This window comes from Rhineura floridana, chromosome 4 (assembly GCF_030035675.1).
Source record: "Rhineura floridana isolate rRhiFlo1 chromosome 4, rRhiFlo1.hap2, whole genome shotgun sequence".
NCBI classification, from domain to species: Eukaryota; Metazoa; Chordata; class Lepidosauria; order Squamata; family Rhineuridae; genus Rhineura; species Rhineura floridana.
Genome location: NC_084483.1, coordinates 86,279,533 through 86,307,269, shown reverse-complemented (window position 1 = coordinate 86,307,269; position 27,737 = coordinate 86,279,533). Strand labels below are relative to the sequence as shown.

Here is a 27,737-nt window from a genome sequence, read left to right as displayed (position 1 = left end):
GACCACTTGAAAATTGCTGAGGGTCTTGGCAGACCATTATTTTTTCTGCCCGTTGTAGCAGGCTGTGCTGAGTGCTATATGATTTTAAAATATATTTTTATTTCTTCTTTTATTTCTTATATATTGAATGTTATTGTATTACAATTTGAATTCTATGGAATTTGAATTGTAATACAATAAAATACAATATAAGAAATAAAAGAAGAAATAAAAATATGTTTAAAATATTAAAATAAAATTAATATGAGTATTTAGTGTGATGGATATCTTGTTTGCTGTCTTCAACCACAAATCCATAGATGGACCACCTGAATGAAGCTTGTCCATGGATTATAATTTGGGAACCCCTTAAGGTGTATTAAGGCCTTCATCCTATGTATACTCTACTTGGAAGTAAGAATCACGGGTCTTACTTCCAAGTAGAGTATACATGGGATGAAGGCCTTATATACATCTTAAGGGGTTCCCAAATTATGGGACTTACTTCTAAGTCAACACCCATAGGTTCGCACTGTTCATTTTCTTAAGAAAAATATTTGTGACAACATTAACAACTACATTTGTAGCATTTCTCAAGTTCAACAAGAATAGTATTGGAAACCAAAATTGCCTTGTAGTTCTCTTGACCTGAAAAAAACTCCTTATTTACATTACTTGAAAGAATGTATATAAAGAATGTGTTATTTTCCCATTTATCAATAAGTGAGCAATGAATGTGGTAATTAATTCATGTTGTAATTTATCTCTTCTGTCTGTTCCCAGGTGTGCTATTTCTTTGCTATTTCAGGATGCCATTGGTAAAAAGAAACATAGACCCTCGGTATCTTTGCCATACAGCACTACCACGCGGCATCAAAAATGAACTGGAATGCGTTACAAATATCTCCCTGGCAAATATAATCAGACAGCTAAGCAGTCTAAGTAAGTACCCAGTGTATTAAGGGACAGTGAATGTTTAGCTAAAGTGTAATATGGCTGTATTTTATAGTTAAACAAAACAGAATTACTCTTTTCAAATTCTCATTCATAATGTTTTAAATAACTTCAAAATGTTTTATGTCCCTGTGATGCCCCTGTATTTTTATGACTGTAAATATGGTAAGTGCAGGTTTATTAAGGTATATATGGTAAGTGGATTGAGTTAGGGGGGGAGTACATGGGTTAGAATGCTGGAGAATGCTGTATGATGATTGGCTGAGCGTTTGAATGGCTGAAGGTATAAATGAGAGGATGACAGTTGCTTCTGTTTGGTGGGGGAGTTGTGGGCGGTTGGTTGTGGAGTGTGGATTGGAGTTGGTTGTGGGTTGGATTATATTTGGCTGGTATTTAGGCAGAATATATAAGACTGGAAATATAAAGAGTGACACTATATGAAACCATATGCTTGTTGAACATTCCTAAAGTAATATTGTTATTTCCTGGTGTTATCAAATAAATTCTTTTATTGGTTTACCAAAGGCCTGATCCTTGGCTGGGAATACACAGACCAGAAGGGAGGGCAGGGTAATTACCAAGGCTGGAGGGAAACTGTATCATATGGTGGCAGCCGTGAAGGGAGATATTGTAACAACGTCAAGTATCCAGAGCATCCCAGGATTGTATGCTTTATAGACAAAGATACAAGGGGATTGTGGACAGCAACGGCACCCAGACACAAAGTAACAAGCCATAGGGAGACTAAGGCGAAGTCTCTAGCGGTATTGTTTACAGGGAGTGACTGGTGGTGCTGCCTAGCAGTGGGATCTGGTGAAATCTGTGCTAGGGTAAGCTAAAGAGAAAAATAAAAACTACGTTTCTCCCTGCTGGTAGCCACGGGTGGGAGCCTGACTGGTGGTGCCAGGGGGAGGAACATTACAGTCCCTATAAGCTGTGATTTAACAACATGTTTTATGTGTATTTTTATTGTTTAATTTAATGGTTATAAAAGAACTGAGCTGGCAGATCTGCAAAGCTTATATAAAGACTATAGAACACAAGCTGAAATGTTTCCAGTTCTATTCTGCTTCCTTGGCATGTGTCTGACTCACTTACTGTTGATAAATATAATACTGAAATAATACAACTGACATGTCTTTGAACATTTCTGCATGTTGGGGAGGCCTCTGTTTTTGACCTTCTGATTTTCAGTCATTTTCATTTATATTTTTTTTAGATTCTTGTTCTCTACACATTTCTGCTTATAGAGCACTACGACTACTGTTAGTGAATGTTAGTAGCAAACATGAGTAGATGTCATGCAAAATATAGATGTAATATAGTCCCTACACAGTAGGCTAACAGTAAACATTACCAAAGAGGAAGGGAGCAAACTGACATGATAAATGAGTGGTTGACTACTAAGACTAGTAACCTAAAGTAGGAGATTGGTGGGTTTACAACCTTTTGAGAGGAGAGAAGGTGTATATTCCAGCCTGGAGAAATCTTAAATGATAGGGGCTGATCTCAAGGCGCCCTGAATAAAGAGGAAAAAGAAGGGCAATAGATAGACAATGTTCAGAGAAGGGAAGAAAGCAGAGTAGAATCTGAGATGACCCCACACTTTAGAAGTACAGGAGATAATTAATTAATGGTAAAATTCAAAAGCTACTTTGCCTGTCAGAAAGGACCCTCTTGCAAAAAAAGAGAAAAAGATACAATAGAAAAGTTAACAAAATAAAAATTACAAGGATAAACAATAAAATATTTGAGCAAAAGTGATATAAATGTGAACAAGATAAACAGATACATCATAACAGATACAGTTATGCGGTAGGGGGGTGATAAGTTTGGGTGGAGGTACTTCAATTCTACAAAATCTGAGCCTGTTGCTTTTGGTCAGGATCACATCCAGCTAATATCACATGACATAATGTGATTGACGGATAGACAGCTCATGGAGAGCTGACCTCTTGTTGATCCAGCCTGCTGGACAGTTGTGGTTCTCCACCCCTGTATTAGGCAATAGGTACAGTGCCATGAACTTTAGGGATAGTGGAAGTAGTCTGTATGACCTTTCCTAGTAGCACATTTTATGGGTGATCATTTGTATGGCTTATAGTTTTTATACCTATCTTTTGCAAAAACAAAAGCACTAAGTTAGATAAAGCTGAAATAATGTTACATTCTTATCTAGAAAACTGAAGCCAAGTACCACAGGTCTCATATGATTACTTGTGGCCAAAGTCTTCTCACTGAAGGCTTGTTTATTCATTCTTTAAAAAGAATAAATTTTTATTTCCTTTTTAGGTGTTATTTATATACTTTTTAAAGCTTAATTGCTCTAAACTAAACTTTGCTTTACATATATAACAGAAGTGAAAAACAGACACAAATAGATTTCTCCCTTCTATATATTAATTTTAAATGAATGAATTCTTTACAAGCTTTAGAACCCTATAGGAACCTTACTGAAACCTTACTGTTTTTTCCTCTGAGCTGTAATCACTTCAAAGGGCTATTAGATGAAGTGTGATGCTAGCCTGAACTGCCACTGTTTCTAGTCCATTTTAACCACTAGGACATTAGCATTTTCTATCCCGTGCCAGCCAAATGCATCCTAAGGAGAGCATAGCTATAGTATGCACACAGCTTTTCCATAGGAGGTAGGCCATCACTGCGGGTTATAGCTCCACCTATCGTGCAAAGGCAAGAATGTTTTTTGAAGTCAAGACTAGGGGCGTCAGGCCCCTCCCACTCTCCAGTTCATTCTTGCCTTCGTACGAACAAGATTGAGATCTCTATAGCGTAGCATTTAGCTAAGTCTTTCGTGTTTGTTTGTGTGTTTGTTTGACAGGCTGCGGAGGTATTGTTACTTGTGTGTCTCCCAAGTGTTTTCCTCCCCTCTGTCTTGTGTTTAACTGCTTATTTGATTTCTGGGGACTTTTCTTGGGGTGGGTTTTCCCTTGCCCGGGCAGTTTATTTCCCCTGTTGATTGCTTGACGGCTCTTAGAGAGACCGCGGCTGCGGTTCCCCTCGTCCTTTGGCCTTTTAAAGTTTTTTCTTCCCGGGTTCTGCCACATCCCTCGGGAGCTTGCGGCTGCAATTCTACTCTAGCGGCTTTTCTTTGCTGGGCTGCCTCAAGCCGTGCTCCGTGGCGCTCTCGGAGAGACCGCGGCTGCGGTTCTCTCTGCTCTCAGCGGGAGCTTGCGGCTGCGGCTCCCGGCGTTACCCCGTCACCTGTTTTTAGCCTGCCTGGGTCCTGCCGCGCCCCACGGAAGCCTGCGGCTGCGGCTCTCTCAATAGTGGCTTTTTCTCCTTGAGCTCAGCCTCACTCCGTGGCTTTAATTTCCCCGCCACGAAGAGCTCTGCAGTTGGCGGTGGCGGCTGCTTTTCCCCTGCTGCCTTACCCGTCACAACATTCTCCTGGCCGTCCCCTCCTTGGGTTTTCAGAGCCGCGAGTGCGTGTATCGGCCCCGCGGCTGCTGCTGTGAGACTGTGCTAGGCAGCCCCTCCCCCACTTCGCTGGCACAAGTCTGCCATTGCTCCATCTCTGCCATTTTTTGACCATATTTTCCCGCTCTTTTTACGGACACCATTTTGTTTGTCCCTTTTTTCCCGCCTTTTTTGTTACCTCCTGTATTAACCAAAGGATACCTTCCTTGCAAGGCTCCCTATATGTGTGTTGCAGACAGGCCCCTATAGCCATACTAAGGTTTCTTTACACACGTCTCTACAACTACTTGAACCTATTATACTGTGGCTGTATCATCAAGGCTGTGGCTCTGATCTCAGTTGCTGAACTGTACATTCTGCCCCCTCCGTGGCCGTGTACCAAGCCTGAACTAGTCTGCATTATATTGACGCTGATACCATAGTGCATTCTGCCCCCTCTGTGGCCGTGCACCAAGCCTGAAGTATATACTGTACATTCTGGCCCCTCTGTGGCCGTGTATCAAGCATGAAACCTAGCCTGCATTATACTGACGCTGATACCATAGTGCATTCTGCCCCCTCTGTGGCCGTGTACTTAGCCATCTGCCAGTGCATCCTACCCCCTCTGTGGTCGTGTACTGTGCCTATTCGGGTCTCTACATCCTGCCCCCGCTGTGGCCGTGTACTGCACCCAAAGTGAATATAAGATGGCAGAACAGCCAGACATGCCTCAGACAGCCAAGCTGCAACCTTCTAAGGCAACTAAGACTAAGCATGCTAAAGCACTGGCTAAGACCAAACATCTTTCCAGCCATAGCAAACCAAAGCATCCACACTATTCCTCTGTGCCGACCCCCACCACAGCAGCTCAGGAACAGCTAACAGATATATTTCATTCCCCCGCTGCTTCTTCTGACGAGGAGGACTTTGCTGGCTTTCCTACTCAGCCTTCGCTTAGCCAGCCTCCCCCCATGTTGCCGCCCAGGGCTTATCCTCCGGCTCAACCCACGGAGCCACCTACTCAGGCACAAACATCTGCTTCAACAGGGCTGCAGCTGTCCCATGACTTTTTCTCAACTTCAGGGCATGCTGTCATTTTTCACTCAAATGCAGTCACCACCACAAGTCCCCGCCATACCTCAACACGCTATGGACCAACGTGCGTGTCATGAAGCAAATCCTTCCTGCTCCCCAAATCCCTTTGACGTAGCTAGAGGCAGATGTATTGATGAAGCTTCGTATGGGGAGGAGTCAACCTTTGCTGATCACGCTGAAGGAGACGACTGGAGTGACTATTCGGAACATGAGGAGGATACATCGTATCGCTTGTTTAATGCCTCAGATTATCAGCCTCTAGCACACAGGGTAGTTAACACCCTTGGTCTCCAAGCTGCGCCTTCAACAACTACCACTCCAGCTATTAAAGGCGCCAGGGTCCTCAAATCCCCTGCACCAACTGAACACTACATCCCGGTGCCGGATCCCATTGCCAAACTGGCCACTGAAGAATGGTCTCATCCATTCCAAACTCGCCGCTTCAAGAACCTGGCTGACAAACTTTACGCCCTAGCTCCGGACTTTGCCACCAAGCTAGCTGTCCCTGGCATAGACGAACCGATCACTAGCCTAGTTTCACGATCTCTTTTGCCTAGGGAAGGAGAATCCCAACTAAAGGATGCTACTGAGCGACGATTAGACTTCGCTCTCCGCAAAAATCATGAGGCCACTGCTTTCTCCATGCGTGCCTCCGCATCAGCTTCCGTCTTCTCCAGAGCAGCAATGATGTGGCTGGATGACCTTCTAGAGGACCCTAACCCTGATCCTGTCTCCCTCAGAAGGTCATTGATAAAGTTGCATAAGACAGCGGCGTTCGTAGCTGATGCCACTTTGGATGCCACTCAACTGGGGGCACGAGCCATGACGGCTCAGATAGTTGCTCGACGGACCCTTTGGCTTCGCCACTGGCAAGCTGACTCTGCGGCCAGAGTGAATCTTTCTAGGGCTCCTTACTCCGGATCTTTGCTCTTCGGTGAGGAAGCTCTAAAGGCAGTGCTGGTTGATCCCAAAGATGCCCACAAACCGGTTTTGGCCACTGTCAAGAACATCGACCACAGACCTTTCAGGCGATTTCCCCCCTTCTGCACTACCCAGCCCTTTCGAGGAATGCGGCCAGGAGGACGAGGCCACGACTTCAGATCATATGACCCCAATTCCTTCAGGGGATCCTGGAACCGGCGTTTCCAGGGCAGAGGTCAGTACCAAGGGCGCAGGGGTACCTCGTCGTCCTCATATAGGGGAGGGCCTCGCCAACGCAAGCAGTATTAATACACCTCCCGTTGGTGGCAGACTTCTTATTTTTGGAGACCAGTGGCTGCGCCTGACTACGGTCTCCTGGATCAGGGACCTTTTTTGTTATGGCTATGCAATAGAGTTTTGGGCGACCCCACCAGACAAATTCCATCCGTCTCCTTGTCCAAGGGCACCAGCCAGGCACAGCATTGTGCAGACAGCTATACATCACCTCTTGGACATAGCGGCGATAGAGCCAGTCCCCACAACTGAGAGGTCAGAAGGGGTGTACTCCCTCCTATTTGCTGTGCCTAAACGAGATTTGTCATGGAGGGCGGTATTGGACCTCAAGTTTGTCAACCGTTATGTAACATATTGCAGGTTCAAACTGGAATCCCTCCACTCCATTACAGAAAGTCTGCATAAAGGAGACTTCCTGGCTTCTATCGACCTAAAGGAAGCATATCTCCATGTCCCTATTTGCATAGCCCACAGAAAATACCTTCGGTTTGCCCTTGGCCACCAGCACTTTCAATATAGAGCGATGCCGTTCGGCCTCTCTGCTCCAAGAGTGTTTACCAAAGTGCTACTCATTTTAGTGGCTTATCTCCGGATTCAAGGGGTCCATCTCTACCCATATCTGGACGATCTTTTAATACGGGCAAGTTCCGAGGAGCTGGCTCATCGTCATTTAACGCTCACCCTCAATGTCTTGCAGGCCTACGGCTGGCTTGTCAACTTCGACAAAAGCCGTCTTCAACCAACCCAGTGCCTACTACATCTAGGGGCGATGTTGGACACCCTGCAGGCAATGGTGTTTCTGTCTCAAGATCACATCACTGCCATCATAAACATCGCAAGGTCCCTGATGCAACAAACATCCGCAGACGTCATGCTTCTAGCCAGGGCGCTCGGAATGTTCATCTCTACCATCCATATTGTGCCATGGGCTCGAGCCCACACTCGTCACCTTCAGTGGGCTTTGTTGCCTTTTCAACAGGACATTGCCAGCTCCAATCATCGCAAAGTTCCCTTGAGCCCCGCATTGCGCCTTTCATTCCGCTGGTGGACGAGGGTCCAGCATCTTTCCAAGGGCACCCCGTTCAGAGAACCCCGCAGGACTGTTGTCACCACAGATGCCAGCCTCATCGGCTGGGGAGCCCACTGCAACTCCCAGTACGTTCAGGGAGTTTGGTCCACCACAGAGCAGACTCAGAGCATCAACTGGCTGGAGCTAAAGGCGGTCCACTTAGCTCTACTTCATTTTCAGTCTCTGTTTCCTTTGGACCATGTTCTCATTCGAACAGACAACACGTGTGTAAAATCACATTTGAACAGACAGGGGGGCACCAGGTCCCGTCCTCTGCAGGACCTAGCCTCCCTCATCTTTGTCTGGGCAGAACAACATCTACAATCCCTGAAAGCAGAACATCTCAGAGGGATTTGGAATGTGACAGCAGACTGGCTCAGCAGACAACAGGCCTTTCCGGGAGAATGGAAACTTCATCCTACCACTTTCCATCGTCTCCAGTGTCGGTTTGGTGTCCTCTCAGTCGACCTGTTTGCTTCCAGTCGCAATTGCCAGCTTCCCATACTTTGCCCGATACCTGGACACAACAGCGGAAGCGGTGGATGCTCTGGCAATACCGTGGCCAGACGGTCTTTTGTACGCCTTCCCTCCAATACCATTGTTAGCCAAAACCTTGAGGAAGGCGCGAAGCGAGAGGGCACAGCTGGTTCTGATAGCACCATTTTGGCCACGCCGACAGTGGTTCTCGGATCTCCTTGCAATGTCAGTGATGGATCCTTGGACACTTCCAGTCAGGCCAGACCTTCTATCCCAGGGTCCAGTATGGCACCAGGACCCTACTTGGCTCAATCTAACAGCGTGGCGTTTGAACGGGGACATTTGAGGTCAGCTGGCCTATCTGACGCTGTTATTGATATTATTTTGGCCTCGAGAAGACCATCTACCACCCGTATTTATCAACATACTTGGGTGGCTTTCTCCAAGTGGTCCCAGTCCCACCACTACGATCCATCCCAGGCCACCATGCAACAGGTGCTGCAATATCTCCATAGTGGCTTTATGATGGGACTTAGACCCAACACCTTACATCGACATGCCTCGACTTTGTCATCTATTCTCTCAGTGTCTTCTTCTGGTGCGACTATTGCCTCACATCCGTTCATCAAATGCTTTCTGAGGGGAGTCGCTCTACAATCTCTGGCTGTTGTCCATCGGTTTCCCTCATGGAGTTTGTCGAAGGTTCTGCAGGCTTTGCAACGCCCTCCGTTTGAACCCATCAGGACTGTACCTCTACGTCTGCTGTCCTTCAAGGTCTTGTTCCTGATCGCAATCACCTCTGCGAGAAGAGTTTCGGAACTGGGCGCATTGTCTTCTGCTCGCCATCTCTGCGTCTTCCATAAGGACTCTGTTGTACTGAAGACTGATCCTTCCTTCTATCCCAAGGTTGACTCAGTTTTCCATTGCAACCAGGACATTGTTTTGCCTTCCTTTTGCCCGAATCCTACCCATCCTCTCGAGAAGGCTTGGCATTCGTTGGATGTTCGGAGGGCTCTCAAGACCTACCTGTCTAGGACCCAGGATATACGACGCACTGAGTCCCTGTTTGTATCCTTTCATCCAAGGTCCATGGGGCATAAAGTAGCTAATTCCACCTTATCCCGCTGGTTGCGGGCATGTATTGCCTTAGCTTACGAATCTCTTAAGCTTCCAGTGCCAGCTAGCATAACTGCTCATTCAACCAGGTCAGCGGCTACTACGGCTGCTTTTGCTACCAATGCCCCTGTTGCTGATATTTGCAGGGCTGCCGTTTGGTCTTCCCCACACTCGTTTATAAGGCATTATAAAATAGACCGTTATGCCTCTGCCGATGCCTCTTTTGGCAGACGAGTGTTGCAACAGGTTCTTGAGGATGATTAGGATGTGGGTGGTCCCTCCCTGTTATGGGCTGCTTTGGTACATCCCGCAGTAATGGCCTACCTCCTATGGAAAATGTACCATTGGTCTCACCTGAAAGGTGATTTTCATAGGAGGTAGGCCATCACGACCCTCCCAGTTGGAGGATGACTAGATATTTTCTAATGTGTTATTTATGACTGTTACGCTATTATATTTAAATTTTCTAGTGAAGTCAAGACTGCTAGTTCTGTTATTTCGCTATGTTGGAGTTACGTTATTAGGAATGTTATTATTGCGTTATTTTCCTGCTGGCAGGCCTGTTGGCCTTGTCTTGTATTTTTAGATATTTCTCTTTAGACTCGCTGCGAATGAACTGGAGAGTGGGAGGGGCCTGACGCCCCTAGTCTTGACTTCAAAAAACATTCTTGCCTTCGCACGATAGGTGGAGCTATAACCCACAGTGATGGCCTACCTCCTATGAAAATCACCTTTCAGGTGAGACCAATGGTACATTTTCTACCAGATTAAAGGTTTGCAGCTTGTTCAAGATCCTTGACCCAAAAGTTCATTATGACTTCACTGAAAAAATAAGCTCACGCCTCTTATGCTTATTTGGTGTTTTGGATACTGGAGTGACAGATTAGCTGTTCACTTTTTATCTTTCTGTTTAGTTTTTAAAAGTAAATTGTTTTCATTTCTATATGCCAGTATATTCTAGAAAATTTGTCTGTAAAGTCAGTTATAAATTTCAAGGAAAGACTACTGACAGGAAAGAATTTGATAGTATTTAGAAATGTAAATTTTCTGGAAATTTTGAAGCCATTGAAAAAAACCAGTTTTTTTTATTATTTTTTTCCAGAAAAAAACTGACATTTTTGGAAAAATTGAAAAAATGCAATATTAGCACTTTTTCCAGATTGAAAGTCACTTTGTTACTTCAGGAACATCAAATGTAATTATGTACAAGCTAGTTTGGCATAAAATTATAACATTTGGTGTATTAAAATACATTTTATTCAAACAATTATGACAGATTGAATTTACTTTTTAAAATTTTTACTTTTTTTTTGTAACAAATGGATCTACAAGATCCTGAACTGTACGGAACACTTGAACTGTAAGGAACCAATTCCTTTTTGCCAGTTTATGAGGAGCAGGCAAAAAACAATTAAAAATAAAACAGAAGAAACCATCAACATTAAGAACAAAGAAAATTATTTATGTCTCTGCTAGTCCTCCACAGTGTCAAGCAGACATAAAGCATCCATTCCCATAAAAAGAACTGAAAAAAAAGGGGGGGGGACCAAGAGTCAATGAAACATTTTACTCATCATGCTAAAATAAAACATTCCATAATCCATTTTTTCATCTTTTTCAATTTTTCAGAAAAAAACACAAAAAAGGCTTTGGAAAAAAACCTGGGGGGAAAGTCCCCCCCCCCCTGAATTTTTCTGTTTTTTTTCCAGGCCACATCTCTAGTAGTATTGGTGGGCTACAACGGCAAATACTTGGTAAGAAACCACACATAATGGATGCACTCAGGGGCCTGCAGTGACTGGAGGAAGATGAGGAGGGGTGGCACTAGCAACTTTGTGGCAGAAACTATTGATGAGGAGGCTTCCAAGGAAAAAGGCCATTTTGGCTACCCTGTCCTCTGAGGAAAAGCTTCTTTTGCCCTGAAGCTGCCAGACAGTTCTCCTACCATCAGCTCCAAAGAGCACCAGTGAGGCAGTTTGGATTATTTCCAGTTCTACATAACACACTTTTTTTTCTCAATCCCACATGCAGTGCTGTACATTCCAGAGGGCTCTGTTGCGTCCTAGGCTGACAGGTGCATTTTTTATTATTCCCAGTGTAGTGAGGCTGCTCTCCATGCTATCTTTTTCCCTTTGAGTTTTCCATGAACTACACATTAAGAAGTGTGGGTAGGTGAGTGGATAACAGGAATTAATGGGTGAGACCGAGATGGGTTTATAGCTACGTTTCATTCAGAGCCTGAAAGAGTGGGTGGCACAGAGAGACAGTGAGAAAAGGACTGGCAAAAAGAGAGAGAAGCAAGGGGTGGTAGAAGGAGAAAGAAAAGGAGAGGTTCCACTCACTTTTAGGTCTGACTCTCTGCCCACCATTAGCTTCTGCCCTGATTGGCTTTTCCCATGGGTCAACAGCCCTTCATTGAAAATTGGTTCCCAATCCCTTGTTTATAGCGTTACAGTTTCTGCAGTACCCCCTTCTGCTAATGAACCAAAAGAGGAGAAGGCACAGTAAAACATCACCAGAGATCACATTGGCTGTGTTTGCATATAACACAGAAGGAAAAATTGAAAAGCTTTTGCTTCCATTTTTAACTAACTGTAGTTAATAATATCCAAACCTGAACAAAACGTTGCTAATCCTTAACTATGGTTTACAAAAACAAACCAACTTCAAATCCTGGTGTATGAAGCCAATTTGTTTTAGTAAGCCATAGATTACCCACAAACAAGAGTTCCAACTGTGGTTAATCAAAAACAAAAATAGAAACTTCTGATCTCCTCAGGAACTCACCAGAGGAGGGGAGAGGGGAGTGCACAAGTCCAAAGCTTAGACCAGTTCATCCTCAAAACGCTATGCCATGGTTTAGTGCAGGGATGGGGAATCTGTGCCCTTCCAGATGTTGGACTTCAGCACTCATGAACCCCAGCCAATAGTCAAGGTTGATGGGAGTTGTAATACAACAACAACTGGAGGGCCACAGGTTCCCCATTTCTAGTTTAAAGTAACGTACAAATACAGCCATTGAGTGTTTTTGCTTTAACAGAAGATAGAAATTGTCGCCAACCAACCCCAGATCTAGCCAAACTCGGTGAACCATAACACTAAGAACTGAAATTAGGGTATGAAAGAGTCAGTCGTATACAGCTTATCTTGATCAGTTTCATTTAGTGTTTCTCAATTACTAGAAGTTGTTGGAAACAAAAAGTGCCCACTTTAATTCAAGTCTCTCCAAGCTGGGAGAAGTGGGGACCATCGCATGCATGCGAAACCTACCACTTTACATGGATTATTTAGTGAGCTACTGCCTTATTTTCTGCATTACCACATTGAGTGTCATGTCTTAAATTAGGTGATCACTCTGAAGTTTCAGGTATACAGAGATGATATCAAATTCCTGATTCTTTTGCCAGTTAGAGTTTTGTCCTGTAATCCTGAGACTGTATCTGTGTCCTGGATGAGATCTACCTTTCATTGTAACCTTTTAGTCACTAGTAGTTCCATCTGTTTGTCATTCTGAATAGCAAAAGCAAACTCATGAAAAAGCATTAACAGCAACACTCCAGTTTGTTTATTTATTGGATTCCTTAACCAACCCTCACCACAAGGCCAGGGTGACCTACAGCAACTTAATAATAGAATATTAAAATCATTTAAAACAACTTACATCATAACAGGGTGGGTACTAAACATATATCTCAGCTGTTAAAGGTCAAAGTAAAGAGGTGCATCTTCAGCATATGGTGAAACTTTACGATGAAGGCATCAGGCACAACTCTGTGGAGACAGAATTCAACAACTTAGAGGCTGCCACAGATAATGTCTTCTTTCAGGCCTCCACCTCTTGAACTTCTGAGGGTGGCGGAACTACCAAGAGGGCCCCCTCTGCCAATCTTAGTACCCAAGGAGATCTTTTGTGAAGGAGGCAGCCTAAATATTTACGACTAAACATTAATATGAGCACTTCGAATTGAGCACGGAATTGAGCACGGAAATGATCCAGTGTAGCTGTTTTGGAACAGGGATTATGTGAGTTCTAAATGAAATCACAGCAAGTAAACTGGCTGCTACATTTTAGACCAATTGAAGTTTCCCAGTTGTCTTTAAGGGCAGCCCCACACAGAGCGCATTACAAAAATCTAATCTGGAAGTTACCAGACCATGGAGTACAGTGGCCAAGTTAAACTTTGTTCAAAACTTTGTTCATAACTGGCAAACTAACCAGAGGTGGAAATATGCACTCCTGTCCACTGAAGCCACCTGAGCTTCCAGTGACTGCGTTGAGCCCCCAAGCTATGGACCTGTTGCTTCCAGGGGAGTGCAACCCTGTCCAAAACAGTCCCACCTCTTGGAGCTGAGAACTGGGAACACATAACACCTACTTTTTATCAAGATTCTGCTTCAATTTATTGGCCCATGTCTAGCCCACCACTGCCTCCAAGCATACACATTCAGAAGAAATAGAGAGCTAGAGCTGGGCGTCATCCACATATTTATTTACACTTCATTCCAAATCTCCTGATGACAGAAACCAGCAGCTTCAAATAGATGTTCTGTGGCATTGCCATGCTATTTAACAACTTTCATGGTGCTGAGTGATAGCCCCCATCCCATTACTATTTTCTAAAATAGCCCTGAAGGTAGGAGCAGATCCACTGTCATACAGTGATCGCAACCCTCACTTCCCAAAGCTGCTGCAGAAGGATACCAAGTTCAACAGTATCAAAAGCTGCGGAGAGGTCAAGGAGAACAAGCAGAGTCAGATCCCCCCCATCTCTCTCCCAACAAATGTGATCAACTAATTTCAGTGCTATAAATGGGCCTGAAAAATGGAAATGAACTGCCTTCAAGTTGATCCCGACTTATGGTGACCCTATGAATAGAGTTTTCATGGTAAGCAGTATTCAGAGGGGGTTTACCATTGCCTCCCTCTGAGGCTGAGAGGCAGTGACTGGCCCAAGGTCACCCAGTGAGCTTCATAGCTATGTAGGGATTCGAACCCTGGTCTCCTAGGTCTTAGTCCAACACCTTAATCACTACACCACACTGGCTCTCCTCTGGGCCTGAAAGCAGATTGAAATGGATCCAGATAACTGGTTTCCTGCAAGGATGCCTAAAGCTGGGCTGTCCCCATCCTCCTGAGCACCTTGCTGAAAAAAGTGCCTTTTTCTAGCCAATAGCTGTTAAACGCTTCTCAATCCAGGGAGGTCCTTTTAAGGAGGGCGTGCACTACAGCCTCCCTTTAGCCAGATGGTATCTTCCCCCAGTGAGGCATCAATCATTCCCTATACCAGGGGTCGCTAACCCATCACCCATGGGCACCATTGTGCCTGTGAAAGCCTTCAGTAGCACACCCAACAGGTAGCCCAGGATCCGAGCTTTCATTTTAAAAATAAAGTAAGTCTCTAGCCATCCTAGAAAGGAAGCTCTGGAGCAAAATGTGGAGGTACCCTTGTAAGCCATATCTGTGAAATGAGCCAGCCTGGCTGCTCTTGCCTGCCAGCCTGTTATTAGCTAATGAGTGAAGTCAGAGCTATGAATGATGTTTGGACACTTGGCAACAGAAATCCCTGGGTCCTAAAGAGCTGCTGTTTTGCCCTTCCTTTTAGCACACTTTTCTTGTTTTTATATTTTTTTTCCTAGTCTTTGAAATCTCCATAGGTTGCCCTTTCTTTTTCCCTAGCAACCAGGATGCATCTTTCCTGTGCTGGGTTTGTCTGAGATCAGGTAGAGCCTGGAAATTATATTCTGCAAATGCTACTACATAGTAGTAAGTGTGGGTGAATGTTAAAGAATCCCCTCCCCAAAAGGCAAATGTGAAAACTTTGCAAATAGGCATAGGCATGTATCTTTCTTTGCAGCAGCTAAAGACCAGGGACTCATTAAGAATTCATTGTATAGTTATAGTATGATATCATACATGTCTGCTCACAAGTAAGTCTCTTTGTGTTTAATGGGGCTTACTTTTCAGTAAGTTGGTACAGGATGGCAGCCTAGGCTGTGGTTTATGGTTGCCTTTGGGGAAAAACAGGGTTCTTGTGCCTTTACAGCTGAATGGCAGGCAGAAATGTAAAGCCTTTTCTCGTATGGAAATACAATTACAGGAAATGCTTCAACATGATCTCTCCAATTTTGTGTTATGCCATGTCCCCATGGCAGCCATTTTGTGACTGGTGCCTCCAGCACTCTAAAAATTTGAAATGTGCCCTTTGGCTCCAGAAGCTTGGCAACCTTTAGCTAGCTCTAAGAAGCTAAGATGGGCAAGGGTCAAGAGGGCAAGTGATTGGCAGCACCCCTACAAGCAACTTGTCCACATCCTCAGGTCACAGTAATAGAAAGGGATCCAGAGCAACTGGAATAGTGTTCTGGACACCTCTGTAGGACTTGCTCTAATTGTGGCATCCAATTCTGCAAGTATCTTGTAAAATTGTCATAGAAGGCTTCTGAGGGTGTTAGAGCAATGTTCTGCCAGCTAAATAACACCATCTCATGGTAGGTGCAACAATCCATTAGATTCCATAAGTCACCATGTCTGGACCATCTCAGTGGATCCCCCATCCCTGCAGAGTGGAGTAGCCGCATTCAAGCCAAACCTCACCAAGAAATGATCTGTTCATGACAATAGTGTCACAACAGGGCCCCCAATCGATGGAGTATTACCAGTGCACTCTGTAGTAAAACCTAGGTTGATGGTATGTCTGGGTCAGACCAATAATGTATTCCATGGTAGTCATAGAAACAATGAAGTTCTAAGCCACCCCATTTGAGGCAGCCTTGACGTGGTTATTGAAGTCCTCCAGCATCTTAGGGAGGTTGTAGTGTAGCGGGAGGGATGATATACTAATAACATCCCCGTGTTGTGTCTGTGCCCCAACACCACAAACATCATCTCCTGGTGAGGGAAATGGAATTGTTATGGACACTCATGACCCCCTCCTCCTTTGACATGTAATGGTGTTGCTTCGAGGACCCAGGTGGACTCAACTGGGTTAATATAAGACCACCCAGTTCATCTGCCCATGTCTTGGTTATATGTGCCCAGCCGGCCTTTCTTCCACGATCTAATTGTGAATGATAGATGTTTTATCCTGGGCAGACCTAGTATTCAACAACACTGTCACTAGACCATTTATGAAGCTTATTCCCCTGGAGGATTGTCAGTGAGAACACGAGCATTTTCTTGAGACACAGTCTTTGTTCCCCTGAAGAACTGCTAAGTTCCAGTGGCTGGAGTTCAGTATATGGGCAGTTACCTTAGTTCTCTAAGTTTCAATGTATTCTGTAGTTTTATCTCTTAAAATATTAGATGAGCATTTGAGGATAGAATGGGGTTACAGGTTTCAGGCTTGGCGTCAGTGGGTGGCCAGATCGGGCACTGGCTGAGGGCCCCTGTGGCTGGGCGGGTAGAGCTCCCACTCTGAGATCCCTGCCAGCATCAGACTGCAGGCCACAACCAGATGGTAGCACAGATTGCAGAGCAGGAGCTCCGCTCTCGCAGCTGACATCACTCCCGTGTGTACAGCTGGTGGGCACTTAAATAAACCTTGTTGCTTCAGCTTGTGCATTATCGTGCATGCCTGCCATCACCCAAGATGATGGCGGGGTCATCAACATGCCCCAGTCACCATCTTGGGTAATGGCAGGCATGCATGCTGATGAGTAAGGTGGTGCAACCAGTCGTGTTAAAGTGCATGTGTGCATGTACACACACAAGGGGACGCTGGGGGCCCATGGCAGGCTGATGCCAGCCCTGACAGGATTGAGATCTAGAGGACTAGGTTCCTGATAAGACTAAATGCAACTGCCTCATTCATACTGTGAAAGATTTTGAAGTGAGTTGGTGAACTTAGGAGGAAAAACAATTGTTTGTGCAGGCTATGAGCCATTCAGTGAGGGGAATTAGCTGTTGCATTGCATGAAACTATGGGTTGCAGCAGCATTTAATTATAAAATGTGTGCATGTGCTGAAAGAGAGAAGAGGGAGGGAATTATAGTACCCCATGAAATTCTAAAGGCAAATAAAGAAGTGACATTTTGAAATGTATTCTTGTATCTTTTTATGATTTATAATTAAATATGTTTGCGTTAATTGTGATAAAGATTCCTATGAAAAAGTTTATTCAACAGAGATGCTTGGGACTGTTGCAAAATACTGACTGTTTAGCCAAGATAGTTACATTTAAGGTTGCTAGGTGTTCAGCATTTTAAAAATAACAAAATGTTGTGCAACTGATCATTACATTACTATGCCATTTTCTTACCTTTGGAATTGTGCTCTGGCAACCGTAATTGCATTATTCTGCTACAAGAGAAAACTGGCTACATTCCAGATTTCTCACTGAATTGAGTAGTTCTTAAATCCATTTTGTTTCATTTGCAAATACATATTTAAACATTATTTCATTACTTCCATTTAGGATATATGGCAGTTATTATGTGTGTCTCATATTTTAGAGTGATGTTGATTGCTATGACTGTACAATAGTGGGAATAAAGTACCAAATGTCTAGCTACACCTGTAAGAACACCCAATAATAATTATTGAAGGGGGAAAATAGGGATATATCCTGGAACATAAAACAAAGTGTGTAAGCTCCTAAGGACTGGAGCAAGGGGCTATTAGTGGAAATTGCATGTGTAAATGTGCACTGGATTCCAATAATAATTTTTGTGATGACCTGACTTTTGTAAATTGGCAGTTCTGCTACATGGCAGTTGTATAAAAAAAAAAGTCATATCAAAACATAGTTTAACAATCTTTCATGTTCAAATTCTTAACCCTACTTTTTAAAACTTTCCTTTTGTAGGTAAATATGCAGAAGATATCTTTGGTGAGCTTTTCAATGAAGCACACAGTTTTTCTTTCAGAGTGAACTCCTTACAAGAACGTGTGGACCGTTTATCTATCAGTGTTACACAACTTGATCCAAAAGAAGAAGAACGTACGTTTTTACATAATAATAATAAATGTGGTCTTATGAATCATGTCAGGCATGGTTGCTATTAATAGATCAGCATGTGAGATGCAAAACAAAATTATTTTGCAGGGGTGGATTTCAACAGAAATTTTTGTGGAGGGCAGATTCTAACAAACAGAGGTTTGCCTGAGTCTGAGGATATCTTGCTAATTCATGAAGCCTATAAGTCTTCTGCAAAAAAGTGTTAGTATGTGCTGATGTTACTGAGTTATGACAGCACTTAGAATCTGTCTGAGGTCAGTGATGGTCTGGATAAGGGTGAACAAACTAAAACTTAATCAGACAAGACAGAAATAATGTTGGTTGATGGCCCTCTGCTTCAGGGTTATAGGGCAGCTTAAGCTGAATGGGATTACAATCCCCCAAATCAGGTTTATAGCTCAGGGGTACTTATTTGATTTGGTGCTACTTTGGGTGGCAGTGATTACTAGGAGTGCCTGGTGCCAGCTTCAGCCAGCTTTCTTGCTATCCTCTTTCCTGGAAAAGTCAGACTTCACCGTAGCCTTTTATGCTTCAGTCCTGGCTGGCTAACCTTTTCTGGCCCAAGGACCATATTGAGGGTTGGTTACCCCTTTAAGGGCCTCATTCCAGCAGTGAGAATGGCCACACTGTCTCTCATACATACACACATACTCACTACATATACAGCATATATACACATATCCTCACCACACTTACTGTCAACTTGTGGGTTTTTAGGGTTTTTTAAAAATAATTTATTTTTATGAATTGTTTTGGATTATGCCTTGTAGGCCCCCTTGTGAATGTTTCACTCTGAAGTGTGGCTTTAAAATGTTTTAATAAATCAATATTAGTACAGAATGCAGTCTCCAGGTTGTGGGTTAGAAAAAGTCAACTGGAACACACACTAATCTTACTTGCTTTGCATTGGCTCGATTTAAGATGCTGCTTTTAATGTGTGAAGTCCAAAATAGCTTGCGATCTGGGTACATAGAGGATTGTCCATTCCCATATGTGCTACCTCATGGACTCGGTTCAGCATCAGTTCTTACTCCAGGCGCCACTAGTGAATGAGGCTTGAGGGAATCTACTAGGAGTGGGGCCTTTTCAATTGTGCGGTCAGTCCTGTGGAATTTTCCTCGCCAGGTACACCCATTAAATCCAGACATTTGTATGGGTTTGTGTACCAGGCTAAATCTTGGCTTCTCTAACTACCCTTTGTGCTAAGCTGAAGCTTTATTTTTTTATTCCAGGTTTGCCTTGTTGTGGATTTATATGAGTCTTGCTCATTTCTTGTTGCTCCTGTGACTTTGGATTTTTTTCCTGCTGGTTTTACAATGTGTACTTTTGCTTTTAATTTATTGGTTAATCAAAATATTAGTGTTATTCTTTTAATGATACGTTGTTAGCTGCCTTGGTTTGTTTTACAAGAAAGGAGGGATATCATTTTTTAAAATTAATTTATCCAGACAAGACAGAAGTACAGTTGGTTGGGAATATAACTGATCCTGGAGTTACAGTCCTTTTAAACCAGGTTCACAGCTTGGGTGCTCTTGGTGCTGCTGTGTAGATGCCCATGTGTGGCATGGTCAAGAGTGCTCTTTACCAGCTTAGACTAGTTACCAGCTACACCCTTTTCGTGATAGGAATGATTTGGCTGTATAGACCACAGTATTCACAGAAGCCATGAATGCTTCTCTGCATATATAGTACATTCAGAGTTGTGTGGCATCATGCGAGATATAGTTTACATGAGCAGCATGGATCTTGATCACAGAAGGGCAGCCCAGGGGCCTAACACACCTCCTGTGGTGCAGTTCCCCAAGCCTGAAGAGAGAGGCAATGGAGGAATGAAGACTTCAACATTTGAAGACAACCATTGTCTTCAACCTTTTCAAGCTCAGGACCCAACTTCAACTCAAACAAGCACTTACTTATTTTTTACCATATATTTGCATGGTGGTAGTGTTGCTGTTGAGATCCACCTTAGATCAAGTCATGACTTAGTAATGGTCCTAAACCACCAGTTCAAGACCACTGGCCTAGATAGTTCCACACATGTACAGAAGCATTCAAGTATTTAGAGTAGCTTGCAGCCTTTCTGGCAAGGATGTAGTCTTCTGCAGTTTCAGAAGTAATTGTCGTGGGGGAGGGAAAATGTCCAATATTATATAGATCAGGGGTCACCAACCTTTTTGGGGCAGAGGGCACATTTCAAATTTTGAGAGACTGCTGGGGGCACCAGTCACAAAATGGCTGCCATGGGGGTATGGCATAATACAAAATTAGCAGTCATGGTGAAGCTTTTCATGTAATTGTAATTCCATACTGGAAAAGGCTTCACCTGTTAATTTCTGCCTGTCATACAGCTGTTAAAGGCATAAGATCTCTGTTTTTCCCCAATGTCAACATTAAACCAAAGCCTCAGCTGCCGTCCTGTACCCACCTACCTGGAAGTAAGCATCATTAAACACAAATATTTCCTTCTGAGTAGACATGTATACCATTGTAGAGATTTCTGTTCTTCTCTGTTAACATCTTTCACAGTCATAAAGAAAGTAAAAGTTCATATAGTGTTAGATCGACTTGGTTTCATGATATTTCCCTTCTGTTATCTAAATAGTGTTTATTCATTTTACCCTGCTAGACAGCATTTACTTAGGCAAAGAGGAATCATTTTTAAATTGCTAAGGATTGACCCCCACTTAGTTTGAACTGAGTGATGAATTAAGATAGTACTTTCATATAAATTTGTGCAAATAAATTAAGGTTAAAAAAAGAAAGATGTTATGATGTGCACATCATAACAGTGTTGGACAGTATATGATTGATGAGAGGACGGAGCTGAATAACAAAACGATGGCTGCTAAAGGATTAATTAACTTGTATAGAATATTTATGAATCAAACTCCTGACAGTTTTCATTTGATTTTACTCAGAGCTTGGAAGATTACTTTTAAAAGGTAGCAGTTAGTTGCATGGCCCAAAAAGTAGTAATTACTGTTACAATTACAATTGCTCTGAAAGTAACTGATTGATTTACTTTTATTCAAAAGTAATCACTACAATTACATTTTAGTTACCTTTTTTTTAATTGCCTACAGTGTGCTGGCCTTGGCTGCTGCACATCTGTAACCTAAAACAACATTAAAAATAAGCACACACACAGGGTAGTAGAATAATTTTTCTTATCTGCAAGATTAACAGAATGGCGTAACAGAATCTCATATCCCCCCACCCCATCCCCAGCAATGATGATACTCCAACGCTCAAAAATGCACCATAATGTATATACCAGCTCCTGTCAAACAAAGCTCCACGAAGGGAACACATTTTTAAAACATCAGATTGGTACTTTATTTTTGGTTTCCTGCCTACCTATATATTGAAATAATATATGAGAGCAAGTCTGAAGCTATCTAATCACTACTAAAATAAAATAGTGAACCCTAGTGAGAGGACTTCAGTAGTTCTGCCTTCTAAAGTCCTGAGTCCTCATTTTTATAGTAATATAATGTGTGGATTATGTTTCAAATTGGTACCTGTTCATGTTTTTGCTGCTGATTTTTCTACCGGCTCATAATTTGTTCCCAGGAAGTCTCATATTGATGGGTTTCTTCAGTTTACCGTTGACCCAAGAGTTTATAAATCTCTCTCTCTCTCTCTCTCTCTCTCTCTCTCTCTCTCTCTCTCTCTCTCACACACACACACACACACACACACACACACACACACAAATCTCTACATACCTTTCAAATAAATAATGTTTATGTACAGTAATATATTATGCGCAGTTGCACACGTGTACCATAATCATTTATTGTTTGTTTAAATATTGCTCTGGCTGTCCTTGACAGTTGACTTGATTTATTTTAAAATACGTGCATCCAGAGAATTAAGTCTGTCTACAAACACTCATAATTTGGAAAATCATATAAGATACTTTTTGCCCTTGGATCACAGCTATGTCTAAGAAGACTCATTCTACATACATACGCAATTCATTTCCAACATTCACATGTGGAAATGAATCACCACCAGTTACAAGATTGCTGCTGATTTTAATTTTCAGTCCTAATATTATTAATCTAATTTATATGATTTTGGTGGTGGACAAATTCTGTGTTTTCAAAGATGGATTAAGAACTGTGGTCTTCCTTGTCTTAAATGTTGAAAATCCTTATTTATCCTCTTACGTTCAGAAGAGGGGATTTGAACTGTGGAAACTGATAATGTGATGTATGTGTTTATTTTTGTGTTAATAGATCTTTAGCACACACGGTTTTCAGGTTACTATGCCACCATGAGTGCAAGAAAGAACTCCTTTAGGGTAAAGCAAAAGCACTCTTCATTTAGTCATACAATCATAGATTCATAGAATAGTAGAGTTGGAAGGGGCCTATAAGGCCATCAAGTCCAACCCCCTGCTCAATGCAGGAATCCAAATCAAAGCATTCCTGACAGATGGCTGTCCAGCTGCCTCTTGAATGCCTCCAGTGTTGGAGAGCCCACTACTTCTCTAGGTAATTGGTTCCATTGTCGTATGGCTCTAACAGTTAGGAAGTTTTTCCAGATGTTCAGCTGCACTTTGACTTCCTGTAACTTGAGCCCATTATTCCATGTCCTGCACTCGGGGATGAATGAGAAGAGATCCTGGCCCTCCTCTGTGTGACAACCTTTCAAATACTTAAAGAGTGCTATTATATCTCTCCCTCCGTCTTCTTTTCTCAAGGCTAAACGTGCCCAGCTCTCTCTCCTCTTAGAGCTTGTTTCCAGTCCCCTGATCATCCTTGGTGCCTTCCTCTGAACCTGTTCGTTACTTTGCATCCTTCTTATAGTGCGTTGTCCAAAACTGGATGCAGTACTCAAGATGAGGCTTCACCAGTGCCAAATAAAGGGGAACTAGTGCAGCCTAAAATAGCATTTGCCTTTTTTGTAGCCACATCGCATTGTTGGCTCTCGTTCAGCTTGTGATCAACAGCAATTCCAAGATCCTTCTCACATACAGTATTGCTGACCAAGTATCTTCTGTCTTATAACTGTGCATTTGGTTTCTTTTTCCTAGGTGTAGATCTTGGAACTTATCCCTGTTTAATTTCATGATGTTGTTTTCAGCCCAGTGCTCCAGCCTATCAAGATCACTTTGAATCACTTAGATGAAATCTGTTACGGATTTTTGTAGTACATAATCTGATATCATTTGTGAAGAATGTAGAGGTGGGACATTAGTGATATTAAAAGTTCTGGCTACTTATGGCAACTATGTTTGTCACTCGTGATGAGATTTAGATTGAAAAATATTTTTCAGCTTGAAACGGAAGAACATTCTGTATTTGTAAGATTCTTTTATGTATAGGTTTGATTTTCCATATAAAATCTGCCAAATAAAAAGGTATACAAAGAGTAGTAGTTAAGGTATAGAAGGCTGACTCAAAGGTCCAGTTCAGATGATCAAATGAACCATGACTTATGTGAGTTGTGGCTCACATGAAGAAGAATGAAAACTTCTGCTTTCACTTTAAGAATAAAGCCCAGTTCTTGCAAACTCTTATAACTGTTGTTTCTTGTAATCAAAGTTATAGTTTAAACAAACCTGGATCAAACCATTCTGGGTTTTAAACTAACTTTGGTTAGAACAAACTTTAGTTCACTGAGTTCGGATGTAACATGTGCAAAGAGGAGGGAGAATATGAGCCTGAGGCTCAGCATGGCTCATGTGATCTGAGCCAGACCTAAGCAGGCCTCTTGTAATGAAATGCTAGATAAGTGACAAGAATGAAATGATAGGAAAGGACCCTAGAAAAAGCTTTTCAAAGCCGCACGTTGGCTACATTTTAAGACATTTGATGCAGAAGACTATAATTTAAATATAGCTAATATGTCAGAGGTCGTCAACATTTTTGGACCAGGGAGTACATTTTAAATTTTGAGAGAGAGCTGAGGGCACCAGTCACAAAATGCCTGCCATGGGGGTGTGGGATAAAACAATATGGCTGCCATGGGGTGCATGGCATAACACAAAATTAGTGAAAGTACAGTCATTGATGCTTCTCTCCGTCCCCCCCCCAAACAGCCTCATATTTTCTATGGGAAGTCAGCTATGTCCTGCTGGTCATGATTGTGGAGATAACAGTTGTTAAAGGCACAAGAATCTTGTTTTCCCCAATCCCAGCCCTAAACCAAAGCCTAGGCTGCCATCTTCTACTGACTTACCTGGGAATAAGCCCCATTACTTACAAAGAGGCTTACATCTAAAGTAGGCATGTATACCATTGTACTGAAAGTTAACTATGTAGTGAATTCTTAATGAGTGCCTGGACATCAGCTCCTGAACAGCACAAAACATGCCTAATCCTCTTTGCAAAGTTTTCACATTTTGCATTTGCCATTTGGGAAGGGGATTCTTCAACATCCACCTGCACTTACTGTGTAGTAGTATTGGCAAGGAATAATAATCTCTAGGGAGTATTTGGTCGCAGACAAACCCACCACAGGAAAGATGCATCCTGGGTGCTTGGCTGAAAGAAAGGGAAAACTATGGAGGTTCCCAGGATTACTAGAAAATAAGACAGAAGCAGGAAAAATGTACTGAAGGGGATAGGAAAACAAAGCTCTTTATGACCCCAGGGATTCCCCTGTCTAAACAACTCACTTGCCAATCACAGCTCTAACTTCATTCATTGGCTAAAAACATTGACAGGCAGGGGCAGGAAGGCTGGCTCATTTCACAGAAATAACTGCACAATTCACTCCATAACTTTCTAGGAGGTCTAGAGACTTCTTTTTTTTAAAAAAAATGAAAGCTTATAGTCTGAGGCTCCTGCCTGGGGTGCCCGTGATGGCCTTATGCAAGGTTGGCAGTCCATAATATGTCAAGGGAGATGTAAGTGGAACATTGGGAGCCAGGCAGAAAAAGAATACTGAATTCAGAATATTGAATTCTCTAAAATGCAAGGAAGTCCTAAACAGCATCATAGTCAGTAATCTTGAAGATAAAGGCTAGAAGGTTATTCTCTTTTTGTAAAAGCTAAGAAGCTAATTTCTATAAATGTGTTTTCAGACAGATTGCTTTAGCTGTAGAAGCAATCTGATCTGGGGATCTACCTACATGGCTGCCTGTGCCTGTGAAATTTGAGTAGTTCTGTCAAAATGGGTATTATTTTACTGTCTAAAGTATTGTTACATGTCCCCAAAGGATGGGAAAGGATAAAAATTAAAAACAAACAATAAAGAACACCAACGGATATATTTTAATAAGTGCTGTCATATTGAAGATAAACATAACAATACAAGGACACTAAGAACATATTGCATTATCATAAAGAATGAACAATCATTATAACTTTTTTCACACATAGGACTTTGTCAGCAGGAGTTTTAAAATCTGTTGATTCAGAATTGGAAGGCATCAAATATAATCTTAACCCATCCATCTACTAATACTGTGCTGTCCAGGTCATAAGAGTTCCATGAGCAAAGACCTGAGACACTGCAGAAAAGTACCCTCAGAGGAAGTAGTAAATTCAGTTTGCACTGCATTTAAATATATGATTGTTACAAGGTAAATGGAAATGGACTGCCTTCAAGTCGATCCCGACTTATGGCTACCCTATGAATAGGGTTTTCATGGTAAGCGTTATTCAGAGGGGGTTTCCCATTGCCTCCCTCTGAGGCTAGTCCTCCCCAGCTGGCTAGGGCCTGCTCAGCTTGCCACAGCTGCACAAGCCAGCCCCTTCCTTGTCTGCAACTGCCAGCTGGGGGGCAACTGGGCTCCTTGGGACTATGCAGCTTGCCCACGGCTCCACAGGTGGCAGGGCACGTAACCCCTGAGCCACTCACTGTGGGGTGATCTTTAGCTGGCCCTTGACACCCAGGAGACACGAGTGGGGATTTGAACTCACAGACTGCTGCCACCCAGGCTCTCCTCCCCACTGTGCTATACCAGCAGTTTTGTTACAAAGTACTAAACAAAAATCACATGCAATCTAAACAGAGTGTAAATAAATTAGAAGCAACAGTAAGCCATGGATTTATGTATCATGTGTCATTTTTTAAATCTGTATGAATTTTATAAACAAGAATGTGACATTTTAAATGCAAAATGTGTCTACAAAACAGGAATTTCTGTATTTAGTTGTCGGAAGATTACATTGTAGACAGCAAACATTGTTTTCCAATCTGGCCTGTAGCTAATACCATTACAGTCTTCAGAATGTCTTTGAGCATTGAATTAAGAAGGTTTTGAAAGTGATAGCATCTCAAAAAATAGATGTTGAATGATTTAAAAAAAAATCCTCCCTAAAGCTTGTAAATATACAAGTCATATACAAATATCTCTTGATGGTAGAACAAAGATGTGTTACGGTTCCATTAGGAAAAGATGCTTTGGATAAATGTTCACAGTTCATATCACAGTTGAATACCTTGAGAAAAGAAAGCTTTGTATCCTTTTGTTATTATTATTATTTATTAAACTTATATACCGCCCGACTAGCCATAGCTCTCTGGGCGGTGAACAACAAAATACAATAAAATGAACAATATAATACAATAACAATAAAGCAATCAAAAATCAATAACATCAAACATAACAAGAAAATAAATTAAATTAAGTTAAAATGCAAAAAGTTAAAATGCTTTGGGAAAGAGGAAAGTTTTAACTTGGCGCCGAAAGGATAACAATGTCGGCGCCAAGCAAACCTCCTCGGGGAGACTGTTCCACAGTTCGGGGGCCACCACTGAGAAGGCCCTAGATCTTGTCACCACCCTCCAGGCCTCTCTATGAGTCGGGATCCGGAGGAGGGCCTTCGTAGCAGAACGTAGTGTACGGGCCGGTTCATAGTGGGAGAGGCGTTCCGACAGGTATCGTGGTCCCGCACCGTATAAGGCTTTATAGGTTAACACCAGCACTTTGAATCTGGCCCGGAGGCAAATTGGTAGCCAGTGCAAGCGGGCCATAACAGGTGTTATATGCTCCTTGTTAACAATCTGGCCGCCGCATTTTGCACTAGCTTTAGCTTCCGGACTGTTCCTGATTGAGTAGAAGTATCAGTAGTATCAACACTACTGTGTTCATTTTGCAGTCCTTGGAAGAAATTTGGGGAGTACCCAATGCCACTAGTAGAATGACACGTTTGTACTAATATATAACAAAATGTTGTATAAAAATACCCATATTAGGGTTGCAATCCTAAGCGCATACTTACCAGAACTAATTGAAATCAGTAGGATTTATTTCTGAGTATACATGAATAGGACTGCACTGTAAGACAGTCACAACTATTTAGCAAACTCAGACTAAATGCAAAGAAAATCTAAAGGAACTCATACGACATTTCTGTCCTGCCCAAAGTTGAGACTTGATGTTTTTATTAAAATGACAGCTGCAGTGCAGAGCGCCTCATGTATCTAGTTACTCTCTCTAGGTACTCAGCATCCCTTTCTGGCACTAGCTAAGCATGACTTCGTGACTCCAAGATACT

At 42.6% G+C, this 27,737-nt stretch overlaps 1 protein-coding gene across 4 annotated transcripts in view; it reads left to right on the top strand.

Moving 5' to 3' along the window:
• WASF1 (WASP family member 1) overlaps positions 1–27,737 on the top strand; it is a 123,842-nt gene that overhangs the window by 82,792 nt on the left and 13,313 nt on the right. For all 4 annotated transcript variants that reach the window (XM_061623597.1, XM_061623594.1, XM_061623596.1 and 1 more), the window contains 2 exons: positions 763–921; positions 18,124–18,258. In XM_061623597.1, coding sequence (XP_061479581.1) covers positions 789–921; positions 18,124–18,258 — 268 coding nt within the window. In that variant the 5' untranslated portion in view covers positions 763–788. The remainder of the gene's footprint in view (positions 1–762; positions 922–18,123; positions 18,259–27,737) is intronic.